The 24,301-nt window shown below is 37.7% G+C and overlaps 1 protein-coding gene across 2 annotated transcripts in view; it reads right to left on the reverse strand.

Moving 5' to 3' along the window:
• The window catches only part of LOC139951366 (plexin-A2-like), a 96,056-nt gene that overhangs the window by 63,697 nt on the left and 8,058 nt on the right, over nucleotides 1-24,301 (reverse strand). For both annotated transcript variants that reach the window (XM_071950244.1, XM_071950236.1), the window contains exons 2-4: nucleotides 12,193-13,544; nucleotides 11,524-11,715; nucleotides 10,713-10,847 (exon numbers count right to left, since the gene is read on the reverse strand). In XM_071950244.1, coding sequence (XP_071806345.1) covers nucleotides 10,713-10,847; nucleotides 11,524-11,715; nucleotides 12,193-13,353 — 1,488 coding nt within the window. In that variant the 5' untranslated portion in view covers nucleotides 13,354-13,544. The remainder of the gene's footprint in view (nucleotides 1-10,712; nucleotides 10,848-11,523; nucleotides 11,716-12,192; nucleotides 13,545-24,301) is intronic.

Raw genomic sequence — 24,301 nt, forward strand, 5'->3', positions numbered from 1 at the left:
TAAAAAAAAAATCAATGAAAAACATTTTCAATTTAAACTCAACAATGGTTTTTCTTCTGGAAATTGGAAGCTACTATGATGGAATAATTAGAAGTGATGATTAATACTCATATCAATTTCCCCTCAATATCGAGTAAGGTTGCCAACTTTGCAGACAATAATCTGATAATTTTAAAAGCAGACACTGGCTGGCATAGATCTGCACTTTCCACCCATGTTTTCTTCATGAGGTTGTGTATAATGAGTAACGATATAAACCATGATCCAGAACGTTTAAATGGCATGTTATAAAAAATGCAAACAGACTGATGAGGAAACAAGATCTAGAGTAGTCTTTATCCTTGAATGTTGACACAGTTATTTCTCATGAAACTAAATGAATTGTTATCATGCCAATGTGCGTATATAATAAGAACTATATAAAAACATGAAAGACAAATGTATATACTCAGATCCGATACGTGCACACATACTGTGTCAAAACCAGGAAGGAAATGGTTAAATAGTTATAATTTTCATGCTCTTTTGAACACGACGCCTTTAAAGGTAATGATGTATGCAAATGAGCATGGATTACTCATCTTGGCTAGCCCATAAATGAATTATGGGGGTATAGGAACAGGCTCTGGATATGTAATAGTATGTTGACAATCTAGGCACTGCCTGTCCCTCTATTTACACGCTGACTGGTGGTCAATGTGCCAATTATGGTGTTTTGACACATGTCCGATGGGTTATTAGATCTTGTATCACCTTATCCATAGGGCAAGGAATGCTTTTAAAATTTTTAAGATCCATGGAGACTACTTATCCACTTTGACCAGAAGCTTCAATGAAGTGGAACATATGCAAGGGTAGATTTAGAGCAAAACAAGGGACGATATTACCAATATTACATGGGAACATTCAGCAGTTTAAACTTATGTATCCATTCTGATTACTTCTATCTATGAATAAAGCTTTGTTGATAATGTTAATAACAAAATTACTTTTCAAATCATGCTTTAAGTCCAGTCCATTCTTCCTGCCAATGCCAACGAACAACTTTCAACAGCTCATTTTTTGCGAAACATTCGCAGCGTAAACAGAGCTGTGGCGTCAACTTCAGGAAGTATGAACCAGGCAATAGAATGTATGGAGAAGTTCGCTTAACACATCCCAAAACCAAATCTACATTGTGCGTGCATTGAGATAACTACCATGGTATACATGATTTAATCAATGGAAACGAAAGTGATCTTCCTAAGGCCATACTTCCATGAACAACAAAATGCTGGTTCTCTGCTATTATGTAATGTTGAAGAGCCATTCTCTCAATCCACCAACAAACCACCATACACATTTATTTGTTTTACCTGAACAAAGAGGTTTTTGAGTGTTTTTTCCAACCAGATAATTTTGTCAAGTATTTACTCAGCTGCCCACGGGTCACTACCTATAGCCATGCTCTAGCCATTACCAAATCCAATGGTGACACAACCTAAGCACAACCCTTGCTCTATGGTTTAATATGGACTTCAATGCATTGATCATCTACACCTGCCGCCGTCTTGCAGGTAAACTGCTGATGAAACAATTAAAAACGCACAGATTTGTTTGCGATTTATACCATAGGACCTCTAGGTGAGGGCGCCCTACTCAAATGACATCATATGCATAAGATAGCAATCCTTTATCACAGGGAACGATTTCGTCCAGCACTTTTGCTTAGCAGAGTATGTAGACGGAACATTTTGTGTGCACACTCAATGCTAACACTGAGTAGCAAATGGTACTTTTTGAGTAGCAACTGACCCATTTTGCGTAGCATTTTGCATAGCATTTTGCTCTACTATACAAGGGAAATCAGTCACTGTATCAACCACAGTATGGGACTACAACAAGACCACACTGAAGCCTGGAAACATACACATAGCCCTCTAGCTGTACAGTAGTTCCGTTTGTCATAAAAAAACAGACATTCTTTGACCACCCACTATGCATTTTTGTAGAAGAAAAAAAAACCAACAGATAGTTCAATTTTGCTGGTAATTGTTGTCGGTGGATTTGAGATTTAAAAAAATCAAAAGTTGAAAGAATTCATGTACTTATTTTAGACTTGTTGTTGTGTTATTTAAAACATTTGGGTTTAATAATCGCTACTGACCCTATTCACATGAATGATATCATCATCAGAATAATCTTGGATGCACCATTTTGGTGGTCAATGTCAACGTGCGTTAAACAGTGAAGTGCGTTTACACGTAAACCTACTGACCACCAAAAATGGTGAGCATGGCACATTCGCAGCGTGTGATGTGCATGCAAAGGGTCAATAGCGAAGTCTATATTTGAAAGCAGACTTGTTGTTATGAAGGTATTGTTCGTATTCATCATCCAGAGACACAGCGATATCTTCAGGACTACATACAGTGTACATGTATGTAAATCATGTTGTACTTCATCACAATATGAATACTGTGTCGGGATAGAACTGCACCGAAAGAACAAGCAATTTTGAAATCTCGGATTCAATCTCACCGGGTGATATTCACAATTGTACATGTACTAGATTCTCATGGCGGAAGGTGTATTTCCTTCCTCCATGGTATTACCCTACGTACATGGACATTGTAGAAATATTTCTACCTTTTTGGCATTTAACTAGCAAGCAATAAGTGTTTAAAAGAATATTGAGGAAAACATTTTCTGCTTTAATTCTATGCATCAACTTGTAATGAGAGCAGAGGGCTATAAATATACAAGTCCTCAAGCTGTCATTGAATAATCTTTTTTGTTTGTACAGGTTACAGTGTTACACTCTCTGCAGACTGCAGACATCTTTCATTACATTGCAATAACATTAAATTCAAATGTCACTTTTGGCTGGTGTCTCTCTCTCACTACGTATTAGAACCATCTGAGACATTGTGATAGTTCTTCAAAATGCTCATCATTCCCACCAGACACATCTGGCATGACAATCATATTTATTCCGACCTGGGTCTTATACAATTTCTAGGGAACCCATGCTTGGCCGATTGTCCATAATTGCCCCAGCGCAAAATGTTTGTGTTCGGGGCCCCTGCTGAAGGAAAAGCTAATGATGCGTAGATAATACTACACAGGTTGCAGAGCTTAAAATCTTGTCTGACCTTAGGCAGGGGGGAGACTGTGGTTGGAGTCTGGTTTGATATTTTGCGCTAGCTGCCGCTTTTAAGGGATGAACATGTGCAAGTTCAAAAACTTGTTGTCAGAAGGATTTCCAACCACTTTGTCAAAAGAATTCTTTCCTATCAATGATTTAGGGATGTTTTGAGAGGTTCAAATAAAAAACAACACATGCATTGTGTAAATTTTGGATGTTGTTGGTTTAATTGAGAACAAGTCAGGCAGCACAATGCTTTACACTTGGTGTCTTTCAAAAATATATAAAGGATATAGGCCTACCTGTACCTTACATATATTGGTAAGATTGTCAAGTCTAAATTTCTTTCCAAAAGTTCAGCAAAACAAGCAACACAAATTTGTGAAAAGTTGGGGGGGGGGGAATAAACATTCCGGCCTAGCGGAAATTGATAGCTACAAGAACTGTTGGGTAGTTAAAATGTTCTTGAAACCTGACCATTGGTTTCTGAATATGCAAAAACTACAGACAGGACCCTATTTGCTAAACTCTCCCTTTAAAACGGCATATTCAGTCACTTCAGATTAAGGCTTTCTAATTTTTGCCTTTTCTGGAAAGTTTCGGCAGATGTTTTCTGTGGTTCAATGTTTGCGCTTCCTGCCCCGTCTGGGGACTCGGTAAACATTTAACTCTGACTGCATTTGACATTGGCAAACAAAGTCAGTTGGAAAACCTGCCCTTACTGATTTGATGGCCGAACCCCGTACACTAAACTTAAATTTGATATAGTTTGTTATCCTGGTAATTGATTTATTGATGAGCTACGGTTGTATTTCATCTGCACAAAAAGGAAAAGGGTGTTGTGAACAAATTGTTTAGATGTATGAATAGGCCTATGATGTTACACTACAAAACATTGCCTAGACCAGCAGTAAAGTACCAGTAAGTTCTTAGCCTGATGACTCCCCGTGCAGTGAACTGCAAACAAACAAATCACCGTACAAAAAATCTTGTCAAATTGTCATATTTAAGACAAACGCATGCCAGCTAAAAGAATTCATTTAAAAGGGTATCCGATGGGAGGCAAATAAAAAATAATGATCACTAAATTGAATAAACAAAGAGAAATTCTTAAAAACCTTACTTGTTCAAGAGTATTCCGACAGATGACCAATTAACGATCTATTAACACATGTGGGTCATTAAAGCAAAGAGTACACATGTCATATTTCTGTTCAATATTCCACAAACTGTCAAATGCTTTCCATACACAAAAATACCACATGTCATTGGTGCAGTATTACTGATTAATAAAACACAGTTAAAGCCATTATACACTTTCGGTAAACAGTATTGTCCAAGTCCCACACTTCGTGTATCACAACTTATGTATAAAATAACAATCCTGTGGAAATTTAGGCTCAATCGGACATCGGAGTCGGGAGAAAATAACGGGAAAACCCACTCCTGTTTTCGCGCGATTCGCCGTGTCATGACATGTGTTTATAACAAATCCGTAATTCTCGTTAACGAGAATTTATATTGTTTTACCGTTTTCTCAAAAAGTAAAGCATTTCATGGACTAATATTTCAAGAGAAGTCTTTCACCATTACCTTCTGTAAACCCTGTAAATTATTTGTAAATCTGTGAACTTTTTTTTTTATTCTGTGGCGAAAGGGTCCAATGGCTTTAAGGCAATCAATTTAACACAAATTATTATTTTCACGATTTAATTCAAAATTTACTAGCCTGGAAAACCATCTTCAAAAGAGCGCAAGGCCATTTTCATTTTAAAAAGGGCCCTTCTAGTGGGAAATCTTAAAGTCTGTTGGAAACATTTGAAGGAGCAACAAAGCCAAGACCAAGATATCAGAAATGCTGGACTGAAATGTCCACTAATCCACCTGTTGTGGCTGCTGCCAACAATTACACGAATAAACAGAACTGGTTTTCTAATCAACTGTTGATTTCTCTTGGTACTGGATTACCATGGGTATAGCCACTGGGAGTGCTGATGAGGTATTTAATCAGACTTTAACTTGCATGTCACTAAGCTGTTCACCATGAAATGTTGGACCAGGCTTAATCAGTAAAATTACAGCTGATGGGCTTGTAGGGGCTTGGCATACATGTATGCTCAAATGGAAGTGGACTGTGAATCACTTTTTCTGGTTAGGTTAAAGTTCTACTTTAAAAATAAAAAATAACTAAAAAAATCTAGAAAAATTGAAGTCATAAATGCACATGGTAGGGAAAGGTCCTCAGAACATCATATTGACATTACAAAGATTTAGAAATATAATGTTTTGATGACTTACATAAAGTATGTAGGGTCATACATGTAGATCGGTAAATACTCCAAAAATGTAGTATGTACCATAAAAACTTAATTGGTGATAACCACTTCAGCTGCTGATAGTTGCTGATTCCCCTTTAAAGTATTATAGTTTGGATAATTTGTTGACCCAAAAACATTTCAATCTGTCAACACATCTTCATGCATGAATTGTTACTCAGTTTTCTAAGGGCGGCCAGAGACGCAGATGGAACCCGCTGTCACCTTGCTAAATGTGGATGGATTCAACATTCTTGTGAAAACACTTGTGATACTTTTTCTGTTTTCTCAGCAAGTAGACACTGTAATCAGCTGAGATGTTTACTTTTATTGTACGGTGTATCTTTCTTTATAATTTTGCCTATAAATTAGCATAATTCAAACCAATCTATGACTCTAACTAAGGCACAAGCTTATATGAAAAACAACTGCCGAAATTCCTTGCTAAACAAAGGTGACACTAACCGTTGATAAAAAATAAACATGACCAGATCTCTGTGGTGTAATCGCAGGTTTCCTATTCAACTGTAAGATTTGCATTGTGATCCAGAAAAACAGGTCATCCATGGAGTCTTTGTTGAAGGTACATTGCTCACTTAACAATACGATATTATACATACATGATCAATTTGGATGTGAGTAAAACTGTGTTTTCTGATTCTGATTCGCATGAGCACTGTGAAGGTTTCACTTTAGGACTATATTCTCACACACCTCAGACAATGGCGGCAAAATAAATCCAATCATTTCAAATCTTGTTTGGGGAAAACAACTCTGGTAGTGTTACAACGTGCAAACTACATGTACAACACAATTTGGACTTTAGACGTGTCAAGAATAGGCCTACACAAGTATGTAATCAATCATACATATAATATTATGTACAATTCATTTTGCAATCATGTCTACAGTTTTGATTGCAACTGTACTGTACAGGTCCATGCTAGTGTAACAAAAAAATACAGGGTTAGAGTTTTGATTTATGGAAAACAACAAAATGTCCAAAATATTTGTCAGCAGTTCTCCCAGAAGTGTAACAGAATAATATAAAAATAAATTGGTTTGTTTGATCAAATTATCATTTTACAATTTAAATGCACACAGTATAAACTGAATTTGGGTTGAGCAAAGAAACAACACAGACTAGAGCGGGAAATGAGCCTGCGACTTCCTGTTTTATGTGCAGGCGCTCTAAGAACTGAAGATAAACCCATATCAGAACATGGAGGGAAAAGAATTGTCAAAGAAACTTTCTGTCGATTTGGGGAAAGTTGGAAGCTCAATATGTAAGCTTAGATACACCATAGATACACTGAGGCAAATATTTGGTTTAACTCATCACAACATGGAAAAATGTGTTCATTTTCAGGAAACTTTCTGCACAATCATGGAGAGTTGGCAGCTTTGTGTACTAAGATTAAATCCACCAGGCAAATATTTTGTTTAACTCATCAGATCATGGAAAGATTTATTTATTTTCAGGAAACTTTTTGCCAGCTCTGTATTACACTATTTAGCATATTGGCATGGCCTTGGATACACCTGGACAAGTAATCATTTTAATAGTGGTCACGATCTAAACAGGTCAGTGGTTGGAACTTTTCACTAAACATTGTATTTGTACGGTATTAAATAATCTTTATGTGAAGCGATGATTATGTTTGAGTTGTGATGTGTTTTTGAGCCAAGTTGCCTTGGTCACCCTATACCTTCCCATTCTGTCATACTAGAGCTATAATAAACAGCGAGTATGTGTGTGTGTGTGTTTATCTGTCTGCCCAGCGGGGACAGCATTTCAACTCATTCATTAAAAAAACTTACCCTTCAAGGCAATGGCAAAGCAGCTTAGAAACTGCTGGAACAATACAGTAGCATGCCACTCTCTCCCCTACCACTACACTCTCTCCCCTACCACTACCGTCATTCAACCCTAACTTAGCTCTCAAGAGCCACTGGGAAATTATAATGTGTACAAGAGGGGGAGCGTGGCAAGCATTTGAACTTGCCCAGTAAGGTCAGGTAGCATTGCTATTTCTGAGCTCTCTGTGTACGTCAACACCAAGGAGTTGAATGGCATTTTCATATGTGGAGGCTCTCTAAATATCAAAACTCTAGCGCAGTCGTGCTATGTACACCCATGTAGATGAATAAAATAAGGGGCCTCCAAGAAATGTGAAAGTTTCAGGCTTACAGTAGGCCTACAGAGAGGAGAACGTTCAAATTCATTATTTCAGTGCGTTACATTTTGTAACAACAAACAACAAGTTTGGCCAAGTACTATATTGGAAGTTTGGGCGACGGATAATAGTTCAAATGTATTTCAAATATCTGCTTTTTGTTTATTTACAGGATATAAATGATGGTTAAATATTATTATTATTATTATTATTATTATTATTAAATAGCCAATTCCTCTAACACAAACATTGGTTGAAAACATCTATGATTATGAATCACACAAATCAAAAATTGTAATATTTTTATTTTAGTCTTTATGAAATCAGCAGTCAGTTTGATAGGATTGGAACCCACAACCTTGTGATTACATGTCCTACAGTCTACCACTGGACACTAGAGCATCCCAAAGATGATGAGGGACATAAATTAACTCAGGACAAGATCATTTGCAACACTCTTCTTGCAACTTCGTTGTACATGAACCATGTACGCATAGCCCACATTTTATATGCTTACAGACAGTACTGCAGTTCTACAGTGGTACAATGTATGTATCAAAACAGCGCAAAAAATATAACCTCCTTGGTAAAAACATGCCTAGCTACATGTACCATACCAGATACAAATAAATTGTTGAAAGCATGAAGTATGTTTTGAAGCATTATATCTGTACTGTTTATCCCAAGGGTGTTTTAACTGCTGTTTTCCATGTGGACTCTGCTACCACATACAGCCAGACAAGGGATCATCTAATAAACTCAGTACATACACAACCTGTGATAATCAAGTCTGCATAATTCTCTATGGTCTACAGTACGCTGGTTGTGATCAGACATTCCAATCAGTTTTGTAACTTAAAGAATAGACTTGTTCCACCATTTCACATGTCAAGAACGACTTTTGTGGCAAAAGAGCAAGAATCCCTTTGAATATGTGTCATTCTTTCAACATGTATTACTTAGAAGACATGACAAGTTAAAGTGTACATTATATATAGGTGGATTATATCCAACAGCATGCATGATATGGATGTGTACAATGTCTGAATGTAAATAATTACACACACTGTATGCGGGTAACACTTGTGTTGCAACAGTTCACAATTTAGCACTTCAATGCAGTGAACACTATATTGGTAATAACTCAAAATGATTATAAATTAGCACAAAACCGCATGGTAACAAGTAATGGGGAGAGGTTGATAGCATCAAACAATGTGAGACTCGGCTCCCTCTGAAGTACATGTACGATAGTTTTTGGGAAAGTAATTTTCCACAAATTTGATTTCGAGACCTCAGATTTAGAATTTGAGGTCTCGAAATCAAGCATCGGAAAGCACACAGCTTCGGGTGACATTGGGTGTTTCTTCTTTTATTATCTTGCAACTTCTACAACAAATTGAGCTCAAATGCTCACAGGGTTGTTATTTTATGTATGTTGAGATAAACCAAGTGAGGAGACTGGTCTTTAACAATTACCAATAGTGTCCAGTGTCTTTAAAAATGCGTTATATTTGTATGCCAGTGGAAAGTCTAATAAAATAAATGTATTCCTACTACAATAACATGATGTACAGCAGGGTAGTTTAAAAGTTGATATTCAACACAACATGCAATTTAGTCAAGCAACACATTTATGGCAACACATCAATGTTGAGTATCGAATCATAGTTTTTGACTAGCAACTGATACAATTTGTCTAGCTATAGCTCTGCTATAAAAGGGAAATCACCCGCTGGTACACTCGCTACTACATGTAGTACGAAAATGTTTGTCTAGTTTCCCAACTGAGCATTTATATCGAACGAACAGTGTACACACTGAAAGCGGACTACATTGTATATTAGCAGTCAGTCACCATGAATAATCTTGTCAGCACTTCTAAGCAAAACTTTGACATTGTTGTGAGCTTCAATAAAAACTGGGCTACAAAACTCCCATGATACATGTACATGTAGCAGTTCAAACATACATAACAGACAATGCTAAAATGGGTCAGAGGAGCCCACATGAGCAATCTGATTGACCTACATGTGGAAGGAGGAGGAAGAATTAACAAAGATCACATGGCATGTCTAATCCACTGTAGTTGTTTTGTGGAACTACGACAACTAACAGAAAAACTGTCAATGACAGTCTATCTATAAACAGCTTTGTACAGTTATCAAAATCATATTATTGTGCGCCTTTCCCCAACCCCCAACCCCCTCCCCCCAAATGAGACAAACAAAAACGAGCCACTTCAGGCCTGATACTTCACAAAGGCATTGGAGGCGATTGCCTCTATGCCCCCTGGTCATTGCATTGGTGCCCTTGAAATGCTACAGTAGAAATTTAAAATTTCTGATACATGTACATGTACATGTTCATGTAGGGTGCCCTTTTTACCAAGTAGAAAATGACCTGGTGCCTTTGCCCTTTCGAATACAAAGCGTACAGGCCTCCAACTTCTTGCACCAACCATTACGAATTATAACATGCTAGACCTGGCAGGTGTTGACTCATCATACGTCAACTTGAACAAACAGCAACCCAAACCCCCCTGAAATTCCAGGTATTGACTCCATTGTGAGTCCTTCCATCAATATAAAAAAAACAGTTGATTTTGGAAATCCCCAGAGAATGTCCCCTACTTCATAAATGAACATACATGTACCTGTAACACTCAACTGTTGTAGACAGTGCATACGGAATTTCACTGCAATTTCATGAGTGTACAACTGGGATCTTCATATCAGAGGAATTTACCAACATGATGTAGCAGGGCTCAAATTTAGGTGAAACATTCACAAAACCAAAGGGCGTGTTGCTCAATTGTTCTAAGAAGACTACAACAGTTTAACGTGAAGACTTCTTTTATTTGAAGAAGTTTTATCTCATTTGTCTGTGGGTATATTTCATTACTCAATAGAATTGAAAGGTGTTTATCAGACTCAAAATCAACAATTGACATTTGAACATAACTTGTTTTTGTCTAAGCTATTACACAGTGTCAGTGAGATGTTTTTTTTAATTCAATTGAAAAACGCAAGACTGCTATTTTTTATTTTTATTTTTTTTTGGGGGGGGGGTAGGGGGATTTCGTCAACTTACCTTCCTAACAGTCATGAAGTAGATAAAATTCTTATCCACGCTGAATAAAATCCCGTTCTGTACGACTGGCTTCTGGTTTGCAAGAATAACTTCTTCTTCGTACAACTCAGCTTTGGAGGGTTCAACTACACGAAGCTAAAAGACAAAATATAAAGAAAAACGACAAAAATAAAAAAAGGTTTTCAGACTCATTTCTTGTATACATAAAGCTTCACCAATCCTACATGTATAACATTTCAGTGATCACAAAATAAAGGCTAAATGTTTGGTTTGTTAAACTTTACTCAGTAAAAAAGTTGATTAGAATCGTCACTTCCTCTGAATAAAAAGTTTTAAATTTGAAAATTGCCCCCTGGTTTAACGGCGCTTTTGTTTTCGTTCGTTTTCTCCCTCAATGTTCAATTCATGAATATTCAACAGATGGTCACAGGTTCAATACCTGCTTCAGTAATTTGGTTTTGTTCAGACGTCTACCCTTCTCAAATCAAGAATTACCCTTTTTCAATCAAAGGTTTTACCATTTCCCAATTGAAGTTTAATCTTCTCTAATCCAACGTCCACCCTTGTCTAATCCAAGGTTTACCCTTTTCCAATCCTAGTTGTACCCTCTCCCAATTGAAGAACAACCCTTTTCCAATCCAAACTTAACGCCGCCCCCCCCCCCAAAAAAAAAAAAAAAAAAAAAACTATTATAAAAAAATAAAAAATAAATAAAAAAACTTCATGAAACTGATGAAAACATGTAGGACAATGATCTCGTAATGTCCACCCAACCGAACCCGCATCAATTTCCCTTGCTAGTTAACTTTACCTTTTTCAGATGGCCATGGTGATCTCCAAGGAATAAAACAGTCTCTTCAAGGTGTGCTGTGGCTGCAATCGCTGTGAGAATTGAGTTATCTGTGTAGATGGCCTGGGCTGGGATGGGATTTTTACCACCTAGGGGATGAGCCTGATCCCATGTGTGGCAGTATTCTGTTCCGGCTTCATCAATATGGGCTACCTATAGCAGTTTAAAATTCACAAACAAACCAGAAAAACAATGATTGTATAGTCAGTCAGTAAGGGATGGGGAGTGTATTCTAATAGTCAGTGTCATACCAAATTTCTAAGCCCTTCAATGAGCAGGCCACTTAATAACAAAATAATTTACTATTACCGTCTGTAAATAGTCTGTGTCTTCTGACTTAAGGACGAAATCAAAGCACAACTCTGTTATCAAAACAATGTTTATTTAACAAATGCACAGAGGTAAAGTGTACTTATTTGAAAATGAGGGAAAGCTTTACTGTCAAAGCTGATTCTAACCTTATCAAAACATTGCATGTCAAAATTGTCCAACTAACTTGTTCAGGTTTTGATGATTCTCCATAATTTGTAGACAAAATCTAACAGTACTTTTAAGATATTTTCCTCTCAACTATAAAATAAATTTAGGAAAATAAGTTTAAAAACTTTCTTGGAGGAATGAAATACTAACCAGATAGGGGGAATCTTCACATTCAGCATTGCGTAGCCAATTGAGATCTGTTAAGGCCGTTTCTCCTTTCGCGCATTCTTTCCTGCGATCGATAAAATATTGGTTGATACTTTTGATAGAGTACATACAGACCGCGGATGCTTCCACAGGCTCCAGGTGGTTCACTACCGACTCGGAAAAAGTGACAATCAAGACTCTCTCCCCAACTTGAAAGCCATTTGCCGATGCAAACTTGGACCCAATGGTTGTCACAGTGGCAGACTGTGCAACATTGTAATCTTTTTCTCCTTTATAGCATGCTAAGGGTAACTCACTGTAGGATGCATATCTATTATCTTGCTGACAGATCTGGACTATTTTTGTGTAGTAAGGACTTTTCATTACTTTGTAATCCAGTGGCTGTACAGCAACAAAGTAACTAAAGTTGGTATTTGAAAATCCATAGATGTAATAAATGTTGAAGGGAACACCTTGCCCTGCTGACAAGACTTCAGCAGGAACGTTAATTTCTAATTTACGTAGTTCGTGAGTGTTTGTCAGTATGGAAAACAATGTAGAGACGTTATTCTCTCGTGGTAGTATTCGGGTTGACACAGTTGGTACTGCCTTGTCAAGCCAGTCTGCCAATGATGTAGCAATATAAAGTACATTCTCATTATATGGTCCTTGAGCTATAAATCCAACTGAAGTTCCATTAGCAGTATTTGGGACTATTTCTTCATAACTATCGTTTCCAAGGAGACCTAAATCATCCAAACGCCTGATGTTACAGCTTCCTTGGTAGATGCTGCCACAGACAAACAAACGATCCTGATCTACTACCAATAGCTTATTGATGTTATCTGTTGTTGTCCTTTCGAACGGACAAGCTACAGGTGGTGCTATACATTGTGTATTGTCCTGCCGGGGACCAGTAGCAATTGTTGCCTCGATGTCAAGCTCCCCTGAAAGTTTGTACAACCGGTTAACGGAACCAACGTACAGTGCACCGGTGCTGGGATCTAGAACCATGTTCTTTAACTTAATGACATTGTTCTCTGGTTGGTAAGCTTCCTCAAAAACTAAATACTGATGCTGAGATGCAACTATCGATACAAGCAGTTGATACAACAACAGACACCTGGTGAAAGTTGGGATTATGTTCAGGCTACAGTCTGCCATTTTGAATGTTGCTCTTCTTACTTCAGAGCTGGGTGATTTACATGGGGAGGGGGGTCTTCACAACCCTTGAGAATAACCTGTGTGGTCACTGAAGCACATCAGCAAGTGAAGAGTACATCAGGTGGAGTCATCACAAGGTTTTTGCAGACCCTGTCATGGAGTCAGCTTCACTCTCGTCTGATGTTTTGTCTCTGTAAAAAAAAGCAAACAAAGATAACTACTGATGTACACTTTCTTTCAGCATGAGGAAAACAAACAAAAACACAAGTTCATAGTGTACAGGCCTTGAATGAACCACTGGCATCGACAGTAATTGGCATGCTGCACTTCGCAAGGTTTCAATTAAAAATTATTATTTTCCTTATAGAAATGCCCCTTACCAGAGGAACATTGCTGTGCCCCTTCAAGAGCGAAATTCAAGGCCTTGTGTACTACATGTGTAAGTAGGAACTCCATGAATATCAGCTGCAATAACGATTGGTCCTTTCTCTATGGCAATACAAGTTTTGATATTTTCAAGACTACTTCTTGGTGTTGATTGAAAGCGAGGAATGATAGCAAAACCAGATTTACCAACCTACAATGATTGATAGACTGCTTCCTACACATCATCATTTTGTAATTCATACCTGCATGATGTGCCAACCATTCTCATATTACTTCTACTCCAGGTCACTGTCTCATCTGGTTTTACCCTTGGATGAAGCCTTACTAAAAGACAACCTTTTATTGTTTCGAACTCAGTGCAGATTACTGAAAAAAGTCCCCGAGTGGGTGATTTGGATTGAAGATTTGCTTGTAAGTAATGTAGGTATCAAATTTAAGGGATTTAAAAAATAATGCGGTTATTACTAATGACTCAAATAAATCATCAAACACTATTTCAAAGGAACATGTTGCCTTGAATTGGTCGAGTTGGTCTGTGAAAAGCGTTTGTAACCATTTGTTATAAAATGCACAATTGGTTAGAAAGATGTTTTAAAAGTAAAATACAAGGATCCATACATACATGGTTTTTTCTTTTACTTTGCGAACTAATACGGTCGGCCATTTATGAAATGGCCGACCGTGTTTGTCAACAAGGTAAAAGGAAAACCATGCAATTTCGAGTGATACTTGTGTGGATCATTATATTCTACTTTTAAAACATCTTTCCAACCATATGCATTTTATAATAAACGGTTACAAACGCTTTTCAAAGACCAACTCGACCGATCCAAGGCAAGGTGTTCCTTTAAGCTAATTGCTTTCAAATACCATGTGGTTACTAATGGTTAATCGAAGTGACGTGGTACAGTATACAATTGTTGCACGTTGTGACGGGGTCCATGGCGTTTTGTACATTCGAGGGGGAAAATGGAACCCGAGGCGAAGCCGAGGGTGCCATTTACCCTCGAGGGTGTACAAAACCAATGGACCCCAGTCACAGCGTGCAACAATTGTTTTGTTATACCTTTGTATAATTTTTTATTCCTCTTCTCGAAGTTCTGTTGTCATCTTCAAACATTATTACGAAGGACTATTCATTGTTTAATTAGCAGACGAACGAGAAACAATTCCCTCGTACCCGCTGTTGTTTCGTACACAGCGCTTCAAATCGACCAACGCTGTTAACAATCAAGGTGGTACATCACTTTTTATGTTACCCGGCCCGTCGAGCCATGTAACATGCGTTTTTGTTGCACGTCACATGATTGGTTCTCGACCAATCAAACTTCACAGTTTGTTACTGAGGTATAACAATGCACAATGTACATGTAGGCCTACATGTACAAATAAGATGATGTCAACTCATAGAGAACCAATGTTTCTATGATTGACCATGGGTTTGGTTGACCGAAGGTCATGTGACAAGTTCAAATACAGTGGTGCTGTTTTCAATTTCAGAGGTTTTACATGCAAGTAAGATTTGAAATTGTGCGTGGTGGGAGCACAAACAGGTTTGTTTCAGAACCACCATTACATTGAGATGTTTTAGGAAAAATAAAATAAATAACAGTTGATTGTCCCTGCCTGCATCCTTTTTTGGGGGGCCGCATCCTTTTTTTTAACTTTTTTTTTTTTTTAAGAAAAAAAAGAATAAGGAAAGAAAAGAACTTTTATTTTATTTTGTTAAATCCATCCTTTCAAAAGGACTGGCCTAGAGGATTTTCCCGAATCTAATGTGATGCTCTCAAACACATGTGACGTCTGTATCATTAACAAAATTAGTGAATGACTAATGTCCAACTGCTTACAAATTTGAATGTATTCTCAAGCCGTTCCAAAGAAGAACACTGAACACTAAGAACACCAAGTATGCACGTGTTACAATGTACAGTACAATTTTATACATTCTTCTTTATACTGTGTTTTTCTAAACCTAATAAATGCACAGGCTATCATAATATAGGTGACAACATACATGTAGGCCTATGCATGCATGTACTGTACATTGTACGACTCCACTGTAAACTGTAAACAAATGAGCACATCTGGAATTAAAATCAGGTCAGCAAATTAACACTAAGTGGCTTACTTGTGTGGATGCTTGTCTGTCTGAGCTTCCTTGCTCTATGGTCTGAGTGTAGTCTGAGAGCTTTGATTCATTAAGGATGTAATTCACAATTCTTACTCTGTCCTTCCCTGTCCAATTTCAGCACTTATGAATTTAATAATATTCCTAACATGTGATACCCTTGTATATACGTACCCTTGCTGTAAAATAACAGTTAGCTCCACTGTTATTTAGTATGCAGCAAGCCGTGGATTGTAGTACTTTTGGTAAATTCACCTACATTACACATCTCTTATTTGCGCCACAGAACTTAGAAGGGAGCCGAGTTTACCAATGAAAGTTGCAAACATGTGTAACCACACCCACTATACATGGACTGAATAAAAATTACTTATAAAACAAACAGTGTTTTTACAGCTACCCTTCCTTTCCTCACAAGTTGTTTGTTGGGTTGTTTCAATTTAGGACTTCAACCAGCCTGTGTACATGTGCTCTACTACAATCAGGCCTGATACTTCACGGAGGCAACAAAGGCGATTGCCTCCGTGTCCCCTGGCCATTGCCTTGGTGCCCTTGAAATGCCCCAGTACAAATTTGCAATTTCATCATAGGGTGCCCTTTAGACGATAATGCCATGGTGCCCTTGCCCTTTCAAAAACGAGGCATACAGCCCTGTACAATACATGTACATTACATGTTTATTATGATGGGAATATCTCTACATGAAATACATGAAATGTCATCGAGTTTGATTTAAGTCTACACAGTACAGAGACCCCCTTGCAATGACATCACACGTCGTCGTGGTAACTGTCTGCCCATAGTCTGTCATTTTTAGAGTGAAATAACAGACAGAATAAAGATATGGCATTCATCTTCTGGTACACCACGGACGCATCTCCTAAACAAAATGCCCTCTGCACAGTAGCAACACTGCGAATCTTGAACAAAAATGGCCACAGCAAAATTTACATACTGTACCAGTGGTGTTGATTTTGATTCTGGTTATGCAAATTAAAGCTTGGTCCAGTAAAGATTCTGAGCTACAAGTCCTTTGGTCATTGTGGACTTTTGGGCCAAAATTCAAGCCCTGTAGACTCTGTGCAATCAAATGTTTTAGTGTGATGACCTCTTGACTTCAGCTCAGCACCGCCCACCTAGAAGAACACATGACTAACACTTCAGGAAAAATCAACCTTGTTTTTTTTCCTGTCCCTGGGTATTGCAGCAGGATCTTCCTGTACATGGTTCTACGAAGGAAAGGCTTGGGGAACATTCCTGATACTAAACATTGTAGCTTAGGTCAATGATCTTTCAAATGGGCCATCTACATACAGTACTAGGAGTATACTGCCCTTGCTGATTGTCTTGACCTCAAGATGAAATATGAGCATCACTATTCGCATACTGGTATGGATGTCACCAAAACATAACAAAACAAGTGTCCCTCCTGCTTTGTACAACCATTGAACGTGTCGTTAATACGTGTAAACATTCATTGAATATGCTCATACAGTAATTGTTTTCCTTCCAAGGGTGTGTGCAGTATCACATTGAGAGATTACAAAATTAAAGGCAGTGGACACTATTGGTAATTACTCAAAATATTTATTAGCATAAAACCTTTCTTGGTGATGAGTAACAGGGAAAGGTTGATGGTATGAAACATTGTGAGAAACGGCTCCCCCTGAAGTGCCATAGTTTTTGAGAAAGAAGTAATTTTCCACGAATTTGATTTCGAGACCTCAGATTTAGAACTTGAGGTCTCGAAATCAACCATCTAAATGCCTACAACTTTGTGTGACAAGGGTGTTTTTCTCTTTCATTATTATCTCGCAAGTTCGCTGCCAGTTAGTGTCCACTGCCTTTAAACACACCATACAAAAATACATCATTTAACCTAGATGTATTATGTATGTAAATTTGTAGAAAAAATAATTATGTACATGTATGATGATGTTCTTGTAGTATCTAGGGCCTGCCCGGTTTACATAATTTGTTCCACTGAGAAACCCATCTCGAACTGTAAGGCCGGACAGACTCTTGGAACAGTGTACATGGGTCCTAGCTCTATGGTATTACTTAGTCAAATAGTTCTGGTGACCATTACTGTATTTTAATACAAAATATCTTCTATTTCGACATGAAGCAGAAACCTTTCAGTCAGTTCAAAAATGTATCGTAGGTAAATGTACACTGGAGTTGCGCATGTCAGAGATGATCAGAGCATGTACGTACTACATCATTATTCAGATGGAGTTACATGTAAAGTGCATGAAAGGTCTGTTCTATAACCATGGCCATGGTTGGAGCATGGCGGTCTACTTCAGTGATCTAACCCATGGTCTAACTTGAAGAACATTGAACTGGGTGATCCCACAGCGAGTCCGCCTTGTGTAATACCTTGTAGCTCCGAGCACAGCGAAAAGGACGGTCACTCACAGGAGGGATGTACTATGTATACCTTCTACATGTATTATTCACCGCTGCTGTAAATGCAATTGGGAGGTGTTGACAAAAACTGTCAGTGGGTGTGTATTAGCAAGCCCTGCTACAGATGGGCATTCATTCCACATTTTATGTGCATACGGGGGTACTAGGGCCGCAACAGTCCTATAACTTCTGTATTTATATTAAAGAAAGTGAATCACAACTACTGTTTACGCAATGTGTGTTACTGTCAGCAGTGTAATAAATGTAAAACTCTTAGTAAAAGAGTACAATACAAAGAAATAACAAATTTCTTTGATACTCTAAACTTTAAAACTGAGAGCAGATAATGGCTGAGACTTCAGTCAAGTATCATGATTACTTAATAGACCGCTCCAGTAAGCCCCGCCCCATTACATATTGACCAATCACAACCCATTACGGAACAAGGTCTGACATGCGTGCGCGTATGCTTGGCGCGCGAGGCAGAGTTGTGCAGAAAGACATTGGAGAGGCTCACGTGTTCTTGCTCACACGAGCGCCAGGGGCAGAGCCTAATGGATCGGTCTTTTGAGGGAGGACCTGATCTGAACATTAATCATGAATTATTAATAACACACTTTTCCTTTGAAATAACAAAAAAAGTCATATTTCTAACAGTCTCATTTGTTTTAGCAAAGATCATACATTACATGTATGTAACCTTTGTTTATAACAAGAGTGACCTTGCACATTTGAGGGCATTTCCTGGCAGGAAAGAATACTACTGGTCTTTACCTGAAATTTTCCAGTAGGTTTGTCTTAATTTACATTGGGTATGTTCAGACAGCGTACTAACTTAGACCCGAACCGGTCTAACTTTTACGAGCAGCGGGGGGTGGTCGTAAAAATAAAAACCCCTTGCGTTCAGACAGCACAGAGTTAAACCCGATCCGGTTTATCTTCGGTTTTAAGAGGTCAAAGTAGACGCGACCCCGTTGCTCTAACATCCGGTTTTATTCATTAGATTCATGCACCGAGTATGCCGAGATACTGAGTGCCCCATGCCCTGGATGATCATCAGGGCATAATTATTGGATACAAATGGCCAAATCAAACGCGGTAACAGTTTTACCGTTAGGAGGATATGGGCACTTAAAACAAACATGAACACGACTCAAATTTTTTTTTTTAAACAAACAAAATATTGATACAAACCGCCGAGAAAACTCACCAAAATATTGTCCATATTCCATGAAACAGAACACGTTTCATTTGTGCGTTTTGTTTTATACCACTGTTTCCGATTTAATAAATACTTTTACTAAAAGTTTTAGTTTGTACTTCAATCGATTGGAAGCTGCGATCTCTCAAAAGCTGGTGCCGCGATTTTTATTCCGATTCGTTCATAAACACAACTACACACGTGCAAGTTACGTAAATACATGTACTTCGCAGTATTTTCCCAACTTCCCAACAACAACGTGGTGATATTGCTGGCGTAGGGAATTTCCCCTACACACAGCCTCGCGCCCACTGTAGTTCATTCTCCTAGATTGAAAGTACAGCACGCTAGTAACGGTGACGGCAATAGAAAGGCACATCCACGGGATCGGTGATGGATAACTATGGGATATCAGAGAGTGATCACTATGGGATGGCACCGCTGTACATGTGAGAAGCATTAAAAAATATGCTTCTTCGCTGCGCTCGTAGTATACGCATGGAAAACAGTTTCAATTTATTATAGGACACTCAACAAAAAAAGCTTGGAAAATGTAATTTTGTTTCAGAATTTAATAAATCATGGGCGTGGGCCTGTGTTAAACTGCATACACCGATCGAGAGGGTTTCGCCAACTCGGTAAGCGGCAAGAAAGTAATATAAATACTCGGTGCTTTTCAGCATCAGAATCAGAGGCAACAGAAACCGTATACAAGCACTCCGGGTCCCGGGCGTGTGCATTGAACCACACAATGGGCCGTCCGTTGTGAGTTAAAACCGGATGTCATTCTGTCCACACACAGTGTTAAAAGATAAACCCGAACCGGTTTAGACTTAGACCGCCTCGCTGGACGGTTTAAGTTTTGGGGTTTAAACCCGATCCGATCTAACTTTATTTGCATTCACACGCACAAAAGTTGAACCCGAACCGGTCTAAGTGGACTTAGACCAACTTTAGTACGGCGTGTGAACGACCTCATTGTCAGCAATTCAACTTTCAAGAGTTATAAAAAATAACAGCTGAACAAGTTTTGAGAAGTACCCTCTTTCTTCATAAGGACACCTTACTCTATGTTCATATCAACAGCAACAAGTAAACTCTAGCTAGGCTTAGTGGCTCTTTTGTAAACATGAGGCGTTGCAGGTCACATGGTCTAAACGAAAGCATTGATTTGCATCTCCCTGAAAAATGCCATCCTTGATTATTAATGAGCTTAAAATATTGAGCGGATGAGAAGAAGAGATCAGATTATTTAATACCCAGAATTAAATAATCCAGGTCACTAATCTTTGACACCAACACCATTATTGCAGCAGAAAATGCTTTGTGGAGGGTACAATGTATGTAATACCATAGAGCTACGGTAATACATGGCAGGGTTGTATTTTTTTCTTCAAATGAAACAGTGTAGATATAATGTTTTTCAGCACTGAACTACAAGCCTAGGGTGGATTTCACAATAACTTAAGACTAGTCTTATCTCAAGTTAGGACAATTAACTGAATGCACAAGAGATAAGACAAAGATTTTGTGTAAGTTTTCCCTGGATTATTTACAAGTAAGCATAAATTATAGCTACAGCGCATAGTATAATTAGACCATGTTTTTGCAGAGTTTCAAACATTGGGATCTGGAAAAGCATTTTGTTTTACTCCCTTCACATGCCGAAGAAATGTACAGTATGTAGGGCATATGGATAGGAACTCAGCATTCCCCAAAATGTTCAAATATCTACAAGACTTGCAAGGTTCCATCGAGCATGGAGGAAGAAAATAGAGTAAGCCTACATCATTCTAGACAGGTATGTACATCTGTATTGAATAAAGATCATTCAAAGAGCAAGACCTCCATGGTTAGGATTAGTTTCATGGTACTGTACAAATAAGGAGAATTTAGTTTTACTATCCAACATGGTTTGCCCTTAACTTTTTCAGTGACTAGCGATCAGGACCAGTTTAGCTTGTCATTTCAAATGTCCCCCAGTTTTGTTAACACTGAATGTTGCCAGGACAACTTGGAGTGAGTGTTGACCGGTCCTCCTACTTTTTAACTTTACTCTAGCAGATTCACAAGAACCTTACATGTAACTGTACACAGATAGCTTCTTACCTACTTGCTAGTGTATGGAATGATTTATGGCTAAAAATAACCTGTCAGCCCCAATCATAAACACCATAAAACAAAATGGGCAACTGGGATGGAGTTGTCATCCTGCTTTGACTCTTGACATGCTCTATAAAACAGGCTTGGCAATATAGGACTAAATGTGTGCAGTATTTGATAACAAGTGACCTGTGGAAGTTTCAAGTACTACAATTGCGTCGCTGACAACGTGTACATTGTACAGTAGGCAGTACCATGGCAGTACATAGAATAACCCCAGATAAATCTGATGAAATAAACCCATGATAACCATTGCACTCTGTGATAAAACCAGACATTGGTGGCACTGGCAGAAGAAAACTAGTCACCTTGTTTACAATTAGAATGACCTTGTGCATTCCACAACATTTCCTGACAATCAAAATACAATACAAAGCATCTCATAGAGCAAGTCTTTGCTCTGTACACACTGCAGACATTGGTCTAGAAATGTAATATTCCACATCAAGAATTGTAAAAGTTTATCCAAATCATATGGCTTTCTAAGTGTTAACTCAAAATTGGGTTTAACCGTCCTTCCCTTGAACGAGACAGGAAGTCTAGATTTATTGTGGCTCTTTTGGATTTAATGTCAACTTTACAAGGCGTGTAGGAGTCACTTGTATCATTCATGTATAATAAAAGAAACAGGCACATCATACAAAAAAAAATTGTCTATCATGTGATGTCTGTAAAGTAAAAAATTAATTTAAATTTACATGCAATTATAAAATATTGTTATTAAAAAATTCAGCAGATGTTATTTTGGGAAAACAAGTAGCATTTAGAACGTGTAGTACATACAGTTTTATATTAATAACTGACACCATTTGATCTATTTACTGGCATTTAAAAAAAATGAAATTATAATGTTTTGAGCAAAAATGTACAAGAGCAGGCTTTGAACCAACAACACTTTTAAAATAAGTCGACACTCAATTAACTGAGATACATGTATCTAACCCTATGTTGATGGGCTTCATATTTTTGTCTGCAAGTAAAATTTTAATAAAAAAGCTTCACTTTGCTGAAAACTGGTCATTTCAGGGCGTTTCTTGTGTAGAACTAAAGAAATTAAGTGTCATTAACTGTCAATCAATGTAAGTTGTGTTTTAAAAACCAAAGAATACATTTTTTTCAATCATAATTAAGACTTGCACACAGGTTCTTGAGAATAAATATTCCATTACTCACCACCAGATTTTGATTACATGCGTACATGTCAATAAATGCATTAAAACACTTCACCAGACAGCTTTAAATAAACTTGCAATCCTACACTTCAGTGAATGACCAACTATTCTTTGGACCTTTTCAAAGTGAAGTGGTGATATGCCAAGAATGCAAACACTATCCCATAATACTTATCTAAGACTGTCCACACACAATGTGAATAATCACGCTGATTGTGTCAGTAGATAAAAGAAAAACCTTGGACATGTTTCTTCACAAAGTTGGTCTGTTCATTGAGCTGTCAATAGTCACAACAAAGAAATCTGAACCATTGTGGAAAGCTGGAAATCACTTGACAAGTCTCCTTCATGTAATTTGTCCTACATTTTATACAAAGGCAATTATTTCATCATCAACAAAATGTGCTTACATGTAACATCGTTGGTCTTTTTCCATGTTGCATGATGTGTGGTCCACCATTTCTTTCCATAGTTTTACCCTTGCTACAGGTTTAACATAATAAAAATTTTCATATTTACTGTTGATTTTACAAAGCTGTGGGCATTCTGGACCCGTATATTTTTGTTAGGTTGGCCAAAGTGCGCTGAATTCAAACAAGGTCATTGGAAAGGTTTTTGCACACAATGTACTTGATGTCTAAGTTAGGTTTAATTAATGTGACTCTGGATAAATTCAAATGGTTTTATCTAATGTTTTTTATTACTTTTTATGTTTTTTTTTTATATTGTATAGTTTGCAGTACACTAGTTTGTGCTTCGGGACAACCAAAGTATAAATTGATATTATTTAATCATAAATAGACTGTTAATTGTAACATTTCTACACATTCCAACTGTACATATTATGTGCAGCTTTGTAAATAATATGTGTATATACATCAGTCGACTTACATGTATGCATGTATACAACCATACAAGGTACTGCATATAATCAACACTTTTCATGGACCATGTATAATCTAAACCAACACGTACAGTTCAAGATGCAATCTTTACAGACCATGTCTGGTCTGGCGAGGTAGAAATGTGAAGTACACCGCTTCTAGCATTATGCCACAGCCCAACCCCTGCCCACTCAAGCTGAAAACTTAACAGGCTTACAAAGCAGTAAAAACCTCACCAATCATTGCATACTGACACTTGATGTGTGCCCCAGGCTTTGTGATCACACACTGAATAGCACCCGCCACAAATATTGAAATTCATGCATGGAAAAACAAATTTCAGTTTACTTTCAATAGGCTAATTGAAGTGTACACCAGGCTGGAAATTTACCATATGATGTTGTCATGATATTCGATAACAAAGCAGCCTGGTTGCATGTTGTTTGTGTGTTATCAATATTGTGATTCTATTTGGAGAAATACGGTTACTTACAGTACACAAAGACAAAACATCAATCTAGTTAAACTTGAAAAATGTTCTTGGTATAAAATAATAATGAGGACCAGCTTGGTGAGGCCATCATAGCAACCATCATGT

Source organism: Asterias amurensis, chromosome 2, assembly GCF_032118995.1.
Source record: "Asterias amurensis chromosome 2, ASM3211899v1".
Classification (NCBI taxonomy): domain Eukaryota; kingdom Metazoa; phylum Echinodermata; class Asteroidea; order Forcipulatida; family Asteriidae; genus Asterias; species Asterias amurensis.